We start from the raw sequence: 10,655 nt of genomic DNA on the forward strand, positions 1-10,655 counted from the left end.
GGGTTACAGTCAGTCAGCGGCTGATTGCGAGCCAGTCAGGGTTCTGATACCAAAATCTCTCCAATTCACAAATCAGAGACTCTTGCGTCTCCTCGCACTAATGAACCACATCAGACTTCCTTGGTTTCAGTCTTTGGTCCAAAAGCAGCGAGGTGTTTCTTTTTCTGATTTTTGTACGTTTTCCACGCTAGAATCACCGTTTCTGGCTCTACCCCGTTGATGCGTATCTGACTGAGCGGATCCAGCTCGAGCTTCCTCTCGAGGATTTCTTCGTTGGTCACTGCACCATAAGTCAGTTAAAATCCCAGACCTGTTTGAGGGTTCCCGCCGTCCCAGGCCTTACATTCAGAGTAGGATAAATATCGTTGATGTTCATCATAGCCATACTCGACGAACCTTGCTGTGTTAGACTGAGCTTTCTCCTTTTCTCGCTTCTGCTTCTCTTCTTCCGTGGGTCCAATGCCTTGATCGCGCAAGTTATTGATTCGGTCCCATTCTGCGGATGATTCTTCTAGAGCCTTTGTTCGATCGATGATGTACTCGGCCGTAGTGTGCTTGTGGTAAGCGCAGCGGGCCTCGAACCAGGGATCGACTGGAGAGTTGTAGTCACCAAAATCGAGCAGAATGCCGGGCCCTTGCCAATTCACTTTGTGCAGCCCTTGACACGGGTGAAATCCAATGCGGTAGAAGAAGTCCAACTGGCTCTAAACTGGGTCAAACTCGAGCTTTGCCTCGGGGACATACTCGTACACAATGGCGTAGTACTGTGCGCCAGATTCAAGGTAGCTCGCAGATCCCTCACCTTTCCGCCTGGCATACTCGTCTATCTTTATTATGCTGTTCATGCGCATGAAATCAGCTCCTTGAACGCGGATCCACCCGAAGCATTTGCGGAGCCGGGTGTCAGATTCGGAAACTGCAACCTTGGAATCGTCCGGGAGCGCGTCAAAATCGCGTGAGCGCCGGCCGTCGGCTGAAAAGGCGTAAAGACAGCGCAGGCAGTCAAGCCGCGTCGTCCGTTTGGCGGGGACGTGGATGGGTTCCGGCGAGGACTGGTGGATGCCGGCCTGTATCTTCTCCAGGACCGCGACGTTCCGGGCCTCTCGCTCTAGCGGCCACCAACTATTGGGGCGGTCTCCATCTGGGAGGGTACGAAAAGACTGTGGGCGTCCATCTCAGTCGGTCTTCGAGGCTGGTAATTATAGATGCACAGAGTTGCTCCACGGTCACCACATACAATCTTGAGGGCGAACGATGATTCGTCGTCATCGAACTTAACTCTAGCCACACATCCCTCAATTCCATGGCCAAGCCTGTTCCGCATCGTGACCTTATTGTAGGCGCGGGGAAAACGTCGAAGTTGTGGCGAGAGGAAATCAGCCCAGTCGCAAGGGGGGTCGCCTTGCATGGGTGTGTCTGAGAAGAATGGCGGAATTTGGACTGATGATGATTCTGACTCCATCGTTCCGCAAAGTGGTGAATTGGATCTCAGGGGTTGATGCGAAGCAGCTTTTGCCGTTGTTGAGTTGCTGGATCAGTTAAAAAAAGTCAAAGCGGTGTGACGGTTGCTCCAGAGACGAAAGGGCGTGGAGCAGGGAAACAGCTCGGCCGGCCTTGGAGAAGATACCAGGTAGTCTGCATATAACATGTATACAGTAAAGCCGTTTAACCAATCAGAGAAGACCACTCTTCGAGACATGGAAAAGCCAACAACCACTTTGTCCTTCGTTTGTTTGCTGTTCGTTGAGATTTCGAATGTTGGGCCAAATCGCAAATCGACTGTGGGAACACTGGGAAGTCACTGCCAAATCCGGCGGCCAAAACATCACAGTTCATACTTTGGTAATATGTAAATTCTCCAAATATTGACATGAACAATTTTACTTTGTACTTTCCACCCCAAGATACACAGGTGCGAAGCCGGGCAGACCCGGGAAGAAAACGACAGTGTCCAAGCTCGGCCGAGGAACGGGGTACTATGACTCGGTTCCAAAGGCGTGTCTCGCTGCTGCTGCGACTCACTCGGTGGTAGAGCCGAGGGGACCGAAGCGGATGTTGGACCAGATGACCTTGCTGTATTACGGGGGATATAATTAGCATAGCTTCCTTTTATTTTTCGTTCTTTCGGGGAAAGATCTTGACGTACGCATCAGGGAACTGGGACTCAACATCGGCAGGGACACCAGTGTCCTGGCCACAAGGGCCACGGTCACCACCGGGGGTGCCGGCCTTCTCAGGGGGGTAGGAGGAGTCGAGCCAGAGCATGTTGGAGTAGTGCTAGAAGCAGTTAGTATTTTTGTTGGTATCCCGGCAGATAGGCACGGGTTGGATAGAGGTGGGAAGGAAAGGGAACTCACGTCATCCCAGATAGACATGACAAGCACCAGAGGCTTGGAGAGGGCGTCATTGATGGCGTCGAAGCCACCGACCTCCGAGTAGCGGTCACGGTCATCAAAGGTCGTGAACAAGGCCGAGCACAGCTCGGGGGTGATGGAGCTGCTGTCGGTCGGGAGACCCTCCCAAGTGGGGGCAGGGATCTCGATCTTCTGGCCGTCTTGGACGAAGAACTGGGTGAGCTTGTTCTCCTCGAACTGGGTCACGACGCTGCACAAGAAGGGTTAGCCATGTGTTGTTTTGAGTAGGTATGATAGGCAAGCCTATGGAGACTGTGTGAGAGCGAAAGACGTACGTGAACACCTTGCTGGTGTCGACGGTCAGGCCTGGGCCGTAGAAGTCGGTGTGGCCCATGCGGTACGGGTTGTAGTCGCAGCCGTTGGCATCACAGTCACCGCCATAGCGATCCTCGGAGTAGGTGCCACCGCAGGTGCTCTCTTCGCAGACGTGGTAGTCGTTGTTCTCGCACCCGTGCGGGGTGAAGGCAAACGCATAAGCGTTGGACTCCCTGGTTCGGGTAAGTGTATGGCACACAGACAGGTTGGGTTTCATCGTAAGGTACTGACCAAACATCGATCTCGGCGCAGCAACCACCCATTGGGCCGACACCAGCGTTGGGGTCGTTGGTGGACGGCTTCCAGCCCTCAATGTTGCCCTTGCCGCCGACGAACTTGAGGTCACGGGCGCATTGCGCGTCGCAGTACTGTTGGGGTTAGCAGATGAGCGATTTCATGAACCAAAGGTACGAAAATATGGAAAGAAAGAGAAAAAAAAGAAAAAGAAAACATACACCAGTGCCGTACTTAGCACCGGCCGTGTTGGAGGGGTAGCTCGCGAGGCCACCATCCTCTTCCATCGCGACAAAGTACAGGGCGCTGTTCAGGCCACACTCAACAGTGGAGAGATCAACGTCAAAGGCAAACTCGTTGCCCAGGAGGTTGAACATCTGGTACTTGTCGCTGCCGTCCATGAGGTAGAAGCGCGAGCCGATGTTGGTGCCATACTCGTGCTTGGTGAGGAAGCTGAGAGACAGGGCATCGCCCGAGGTCGACGCGCCGTAGGTACCGTCGTAGTCAGCGCCCTCGAGCTCGCACAGCTCCGCGCAGTCGTCGGCGGTGGAGCAGGAGCTGGTCCACTCGTTGCCGTCGTAGCAGTTCTTTTGGTCGGCATCGTGGAGCCAGCGCCAGTTGGAATCGATGACGACCTCGGCATTGACCGTCGTGCAAGCACCGGGGCCGGTGCACTTGCTCCAGGTGAGCTTAGGGTGAGTCTCGGTCTGCTGGCTGCCGGCCTTTTGGGCCACGGCGAAGTTGGCCAGGGGCAGAGCGGCCGCCAGGTAATGGAGGTACTGCTTCATCATCATGATGGCAGTTGGAAGGAGAAAAGGATGAAACCAGAGAGGTAAGAACAGGCAAGGCTCAGTGGACAAGGCAGGGAGCTGCTTGATGCTGGTGGTCGACAAATAACTCAGACTTCAGGGCGTCCATCAACCTCCTTATATCTTTCCATCAGACCCTGGAAGAGAAAGATGGGAATTCTATTTGGAGGTTGGATGGACAAATCCAAAAAGGCAACAGGCAATCACGGAGCCGGAGCCCGTCCGGACTTGGAAAAGCACCCTCATCACGGACAATGGAAGAGTGAGCCGACCTTCCATACCACATCTCCATCGCGTGGTAATTGCTTTGCCAACCTGAACCAACGGTTTCTCGAGATTCATCGGGAGACAAGACGCAGGCAGTCTTGGCCTCGCGATGCCGAGCCTTCGCGAAGACACCTCGACGACACCCACAACGACAGGATAGATTAAGCGTGCCGAGCGTGCCTGGGGACAGAATCTGGGGTAGCCGCCACCGTCACCACACCAAGACCTTCCAAGACATTGCCCCAAGGCTGCCCCTGATATCTGCACTTTGATGCTAGTTACTATGTATGTACTTGTTCGTGAAAGGTCTCGGTGGTGGTATTGGCAGACTGTCATCGCCGTGTGCGCGCGGACATCATCCCGGGGGTGGCGCCGCCATCTACCTTTTTTCGGGTCGGGATCTACATGCCCAGGACGGAGACTGCGTTCCGCAGCCGTGTCTGATGTTGGAGAGGGAGGGGGCGATGAGAAGGAGCAAAGCCAAGCAAGCCAAGCAAAGGAAAGTGAGGGGGAGAACTCTCGGGGGCGTAAGACTTATCCGTACACTCCTGAAGACCTAAACTACATATTTAGTACACAGTAAAGAAGAGGACGGAAAACTCGGAGGGATCGACTCGGGGGACAAGCAGGAGGAGGTTGAGGTCAGGCCGGAGGGGGGCATGTAATTTCCACAGAATCTGGGACCTCCGCAACAATTCTTCGGCCCCTCACACCCCCCGTGGCCCCCCTTTCTTGGCCGCCCACACCGAACACACGCCGCCAAGGTCCGCCAAGCTGCCCCAATATTCCCGAGCAGCGCCGAGACAGGCCCACGAGGGGCCCCATTGGCCGGTCCCGGGACTAGACGGCACTGGACGGAAGTGGACGGCATTTGGTGGACGACGGGGCCGGCAGTTGGGGAAATGTTGGGGGAAATGGCTTGGGCTTTTCTAAACTCGTTCTTCTTGGCTGTCACCGTCGGTTGCATCCGGTTGCCCTCCCACTTGTGCCGACGCCAACGCGGGCATGACGCTCATTTGCAGGTTTCCCCCTGGCCCGGACATGTCGGCGTCGATTGGCTGTTTCTTGGTTGTGGACGACCCGGGCCTCCCTTGAAACCTTGACCGAACGCGCCGGGGAATTTACCCCAGAGATTGCCACGCGCGGACCTGCGACCTCCGATTCATGGGCCTCGACGGACACACAACGCCTCATCTGGGTGGGACACTATAAATCTCTGGGCATTCCTCGTGATGGTGTGTCATGGTGTTTGCCCGACTTGGTTGCCAACCTTTTGTCTTTTACTCACGCCGCCTTGGCAATCGACCACTCTGGATATGATCTGCACCAACGCCTCGAGGAGGGCGACGCTTTTGGAGCCTGGCGCATCTTGGTCACGCTTCGACGGTGTCTTCGATCCTCTCTTCCACCAAACAAGCAGCTGGGAAAGGCGCCCAAGGCCCCGGGCAACGAAAGGGGTGGCTCGATCTCTAGATCTCTTTCCTCTTGGCCCGGGGAAAGTTGTTGAAGACTCGGGATTCCGGCCGTGATTCCCGTCGACACGACGTTTGGAACTTGGCAGATGCGAGATTCCGGTTTCAACATTTGGGCTGCTGCGAGATGGAACCTCTTGGCTGTGGAAGAGCGACCACTGAAAGCAATGACTGGGAGGAGAATGAAGGCCATGGAGGGGAAGGAAATGTTTCACGTGTAAGGTCAGAGTAAGGAATTTTGAAGAAGAGAAAGCGAAGATTTATGGAAGCCCCGAGCACGGAAGTCACTTCTTGAACGATTTCGAGTGCACAGCAAGTTTGACTGTATTAATTGATGAATCAGGGAAATTCATGAACTTCGTATGATATGGAGCCTCATAGCCAAAACCGTAAATTCCCGAAAGAGAGAAAAAAAGAGAGAAAAGGGGGCAAAAAAGTAAAAGATTCCAGAACATCAAATACTCAAAATCGGATCCGAATCCCTAAATTTGAACTCTCGCCATCTCCGCTGCAAGCAGCGTGGGAAAATCAGTCGCAGCAGACAGCCCAACCGTCTCCGCATCTGGCCCTCGTTGCCTCGGATCGGGGAACACCCTCGGGCGACCACCGCGACCACCACCGACGCCCACGTACCCCCCTCCGCCAAGTCCATACCCCCGTCCGATCTGGCTCCTGGACTCGGCCGCCGTCAACTCACGCATCAAGGCGGCGGCGGCCACAATCTTGAAGCTTTCAATGTTCTTCGGCGAATTGCGAAACTTCTGGCTGTCTACTTCCTTCTTGTCGCACCCAACAAACAAACATGCGATGCACATCTCCAGACCATCGAGCTCCCCTACTACACTCCCAGCGATCGGGGCCGGATGGCGCATTTCCCGCGTGACCAACGCCGAGATGCGCTCAAACTCGTCCCTGAGCTTGACCGATCGGTCCCGTTGCCGGTTTGATTGTATACCACTCCCGTTCAGGATGAACCCCACGAATACCTCCAGCTCTCTCAGTGGCTGATGTGGCTGGTCGGCGAAGTCGATCATCGCGCCGTAGATCACGTCCTCGTAGCTAGACGGGTCAGAAAGACTTCGGGCAATGGGTGGCAGAACGCAAAAGGAAGTAGGAGAGAAAATTACAGGGGTATTCGGCAGGATTAGGGAGGGACACATGAGGGAAAGGGGAGAAAACAGCAGAAACCATGCTTACATATGGAGAAGCTGACGGGCGACTTCTAGCCGGTGCTTCCACCTCACAACACGGCCTAGCCTGGCCGTTCGCTGATCCAAGGCCTCGAGCAGGCGGCTCCAGAACGACGGCCCCTTGTCCCAACCGGCCATCTTAACATCCTCGGCCCAGATCTTTCGCTCGTCGACGTTACGATACAACTGCCCGAGAAGCTTCTCCGACCTATAGAACTTATGGCGTGGTCCCTCGTCATCATCGTTATCGTCATCCCGAGGGGCCATATGATCATCGAGTTCGATCTCCGACTTGTCATGGATCGTGATAGAAGGGCTGGAGGCGAGAAAATCTGGCCGCCATGCGGGGTTCTTGGGCAAGTCTGACATCTTGACGGGCCGCCCAGTCTTGGAGAAGTCGACGGCAGAAGAGTGTAACCCGGCGAGTTTGATGCAGTCTGCATCCAGTGTGCCGTCCTTTCTCTGGTCCGCCAGAATTTTATGGCGGTTGGCGATTACTCCGAGGTGGTCAGTCCTCATAAAGTCTACAAAGAAAGCCTCGATATCGCCGGGCTCCGGCTCCTTCACCTCTGGTCCGACCCGTGGGTATTCGGCGGGAGGAAAGGTCTTTACAGCACCCACTACCTCTCGGTCCCAGAGTATGTGGAAGACATCGCCGTCCAGGTCACCGCCGCTAAGCTGCCCGGGAAGATCTCTGGCCCCTTTCTGGCTAAATATGATACAGTTGCGCTGTTGGGCAAGCGGGTGGTGCTTTGGCGGCAGTCTGTTGACGGCGAGTTGGATGTCCCCTGGATGCAGAGCCGGGGATCGCGCCACGAGGAGTTTGCCTGGGCCAGGAGGCGCTTGGTGGCGGCCGTCTTCAGTGTCAAACGTCACATACACCTCCCCTTCTTTTAGGAATCCTGTTTCGTCCATGATGCCAAACAGCGTCATGCCGTTCCGTACGGGGATCCGGGCCTTGGCTTTGAGAAGGCGGAGCTCTCGCAGCAGGACAACCTCGACAGCCCCTCGTAGGAAGTTGTCTCGGCGGTAGTCGATGCCCATATCCTCCGTCTGACGAAGGAATTTGTAGAGTTGGATGCTCTCGCCAATCTTCTGCGACCGGAGAAAGCTGGACGTATTGTACACGGTCGCAGCAATCCCACGGAGTCGGCGTAGTTCTTCACTTTGAAGCTGCAGGAACCAGTCGCTCGGCGCACCCATGTCCTCGAGAATTTTGATGATCTGCTGGTTCAGCACCATGGGCATTGGCTTGGCCGTGTCGCAAATCTCGAGCTGCCGGGTTTCGTTGCTTTCAAACTTGACCATGGATGGCCGGATGCAGATTTGGACACCGGGCAATGACGGGTCCACGGACAGCATGCCTTTAGCACCGGCCCATCGAATCTGAAAACAGGTCGGGAAGCCTTTGGATTCCGGGATGATGTCGTACGCGGCCGCTGCGGCACCCAGGGACATGGTCCCGACGCCGTCACTAAACACGTAGTTGTTCCGTTCCACGTCTGGGATATATACGGTTGTGCTGCCACATTCAATGAGGTCGACGGCCCACGGTGTCTCCGAAAATGCTTGGCCGATACGGGCTGCCCGGCGCGCCGGAGACGTGATCTTGCTAAAGTCGCCCAGGCCTGAAATGATGCGCTGCGGGAGCTGAACCTGACCCTGGAAGAAGAATGGGGCAGACAGCCACGCCGAGTGCGCCCGCAGCGAAGAGTGGGAAAAGCCCAGGAGTTTGTACACTCGACCGGCTACCGGCACGCCTGTGATCAAGATGGACTTGAACCGCTCGTAAATTTCATCAAGGGAAACTCGGGCGTTCAAAAAAAGGTCTTGGCCGTTCTCGTCGCAAAATTGGGCTCGGACAAAGAATGAATGATCCGGGAACTTGCGGAGCACTCGGTTCATGGGCTCTAGCTCCGGCCCATGCAGAGTAACTCGCGTCGGCGTGACGACCGCCCGGAAGATGCGCGCCCGGTTTGGCGTCGCTCCGAGGAGCTGGGCGCGGAGTGCCGAGCTCTGGCGAAGTTTTACCTCACTCTGTTTCAGATACTCCATAATGCCGTCGACCTCATACATGGACGGATCACCAAACGGTGTCGGATAGTCAATCCAGTCAAACAGCTTTCGAAACGTGTCGGTGGATATGGGTGGCTGGCCGCCGTCCCCCTTGTCGCGATGCTCTGCAAAGTATCGCACCAGGGTCCCGGCCAGCGCCAAGATGGTCATTGGATGCAGATAGCCATTCGTCATTAAGGCTTGCAAAAGGAACAGGAGGTCAAAGGGCAGCGCTTTGACTTGAGAATATTGGTTGAGCTGGTCGCGCAGGCTTCTGGCCCCTTGGTCTATCGGAATATCAGGTCGACTTTGGTGCCCGATCTCAAATCGTGTCACGGGAAAGAATCCTTTGTCCCCAAGCCGACCCATCTCTTTTTGAAAATCGTTGAGGCCTTGTCTGGTAACTGAGACGGGAACCTGAAACTGGTAGACGAGGCAGTAGGGAGATATCTGCCTATGGGGTTCGGAGAGGGATTCTTTCCGACGATGATTCTGCTGATCCTTATCCCAGACCAAGAAAATGGGCGGCGAAGACAACGTAACGGTGGCTTTCCCATCGTGCCACCACACGAGCTCTACTATGCTCTGGAACGGAATACGGGCTTGAGTCTCAGCCCCGTTGGTTGAAAGAGTCAGGCTTCGGTTCGTAAACTTGACAGTCCACCCCACGTAGCTCAACCATTCGGGCGTGAAGACCAGTTTGGTGTCCCGGAAGCTGTAGTAGCCGCAGCTCAAGCTCAATCTGCTGGCTTCAAAAGCTTTATTTGGAGTTTCAACTGGTTCACGCACGCTGTTCGCTCGAGCCTCTATTTCGTGTTGAATTGACTTGAGCGCAAATTCGTCGGGTTTCCGGTCACTGAGCCGGCAGTAGATTGACTGTCCGACGAGCTTGAGTTGTGCTTTTGCGGGCGGATATTTTCGGCCACCCTGCTTCTTCCGCTGCTGCTGCTGCTTCTGCTGCTGGGTTTGTTGGAAAGACAGCTCATTTATGGGTTTCTCCCCATGATGTTGAAGGAATTTCACACCATGGGAGTGGTGGAGGAAGGTAATGTGCCCCATCGGCCTGTTCCTTTGCTTTTCAACCGCAAAGTCCTTGATGGCCAGCTCATCAAGGTACGGTTGGAGTTGATTTCGCAGAATGCTATCGGTCCACTGCCGTGGCAGATTTGCGAGCCGGACTTCCATGTTGTAAACTTTAGCGGTGCTCTGATTCGAGAAGCAGGCCGCCCAGGATATCAATTCTAAATGCACCCGGGGTCAGAAATAGGGGACAAGAATGCTGGAAGCAAATCGCAGTTATGAGGAAGAGATGGGGGCCTGGCGCGGGCTGGAACGATTAAAGATGAGGGCCGTCGGGCGGGGGAGGTCGCCAATTCCCTCAAGCGTGATTTAGGCCGCGGCTACCTGCTTCACCAATGCACCATCTGGGTAAACTATGCAAACCCCCGCCTCTAATGTGCTTGTAGGCCTCTTTTTCGGTATGTTCAATGCAATGAGGCCAACCACAAGAGACTCTCGCCATTGGTCAGTCACATGACTTGGCAGGAAATCCGATGCGGGAACCCCACTCCTCACATCCCTCGGAACTATTTACGGAGGTTTGGTAGATGAACTGGCTCAAATCCCTTATCGCCCCACCACAACTCACATGCAATACATCTTTCGCAAATATATTCCAAGCCGATTGTATCTCTACTCTCAACCACCACTGTAAATTACATCGGGAGGCCTAAAAAGTATCACATAACCAACCCTAACCCTAATTTTAACCAAACGTCAAAATTCTCGTTGAAAAGAAGATTTAATACCTTTTTTTAACAGCCTTAACTCTCGTTAAAAACTACTGTCAAGGGCTCAGGCCTAGGGCCATGCCCTCGCAAGGCCTTGGCCATGAGCAGT

General features: G+C 54.8%; 3 protein-coding genes across 3 annotated transcripts; all 3 read right to left on the reverse strand.

Moving 5' to 3' along the window:
• Nucleotides 1-110: 110 nt before the first annotated feature.
• Nucleotides 111-1,408, reverse strand: C8A04DRAFT_41003 (uncharacterized protein; the record flags this gene model as incomplete). The annotated part of the gene is made up of 4 exons (XM_062785142.1): nucleotides 111-280; nucleotides 311-704; nucleotides 741-1,141; nucleotides 1,234-1,408. The coding sequence occupies 4 exons, from the start codon at nucleotides 1,406-1,408 to the stop codon at nucleotides 111-113; spliced, it is 1,140 nt and encodes a 379-aa protein (XP_062632448.1).
• Nucleotides 1,409-2,018: 610 nt separating this feature from the next.
• C8A04DRAFT_16181 (glycoside hydrolase) lies at nucleotides 2,019-3,751 on the reverse strand (the record flags this gene model as incomplete). The annotated part of the gene is made up of 6 exons (XM_062778755.1): nucleotides 2,019-2,073; nucleotides 2,147-2,277; nucleotides 2,358-2,604; nucleotides 2,690-2,898; nucleotides 2,957-3,097; nucleotides 3,185-3,751. 6 exons carry the CDS (start codon nucleotides 3,749-3,751, stop codon nucleotides 2,019-2,021), a joined length of 1,350 nt encoding a protein of 449 aa, XP_062632449.1.
• A 2,044-nt stretch (nucleotides 3,752-5,795) lies between these two features.
• On the reverse strand, nucleotides 5,796-9,941 carry C8A04DRAFT_41005 (RNA dependent RNA polymerase-domain-containing protein; the record flags this gene model as incomplete). Its single annotated transcript, XM_062785143.1, has 3 exons — nucleotides 5,796-5,833; nucleotides 6,125-6,570; nucleotides 6,709-9,941. The coding sequence occupies 3 exons, from the start codon at nucleotides 9,939-9,941 to the stop codon at nucleotides 5,796-5,798; spliced, it is 3,717 nt and encodes a 1,238-aa protein (XP_062632450.1).
• Nucleotides 9,942-10,655: the final 714 nt, after the last annotated feature.

Source organism: Dichotomopilus funicola (assembly GCF_033296635.1).
Source record: "Dichotomopilus funicola strain CBS 141.50 unplaced genomic scaffold C8A04scaffold_153, whole genome shotgun sequence".
NCBI classification, from domain to species: domain Eukaryota; kingdom Fungi; phylum Ascomycota; class Sordariomycetes; order Sordariales; family Chaetomiaceae; genus Dichotomopilus; species Dichotomopilus funicola.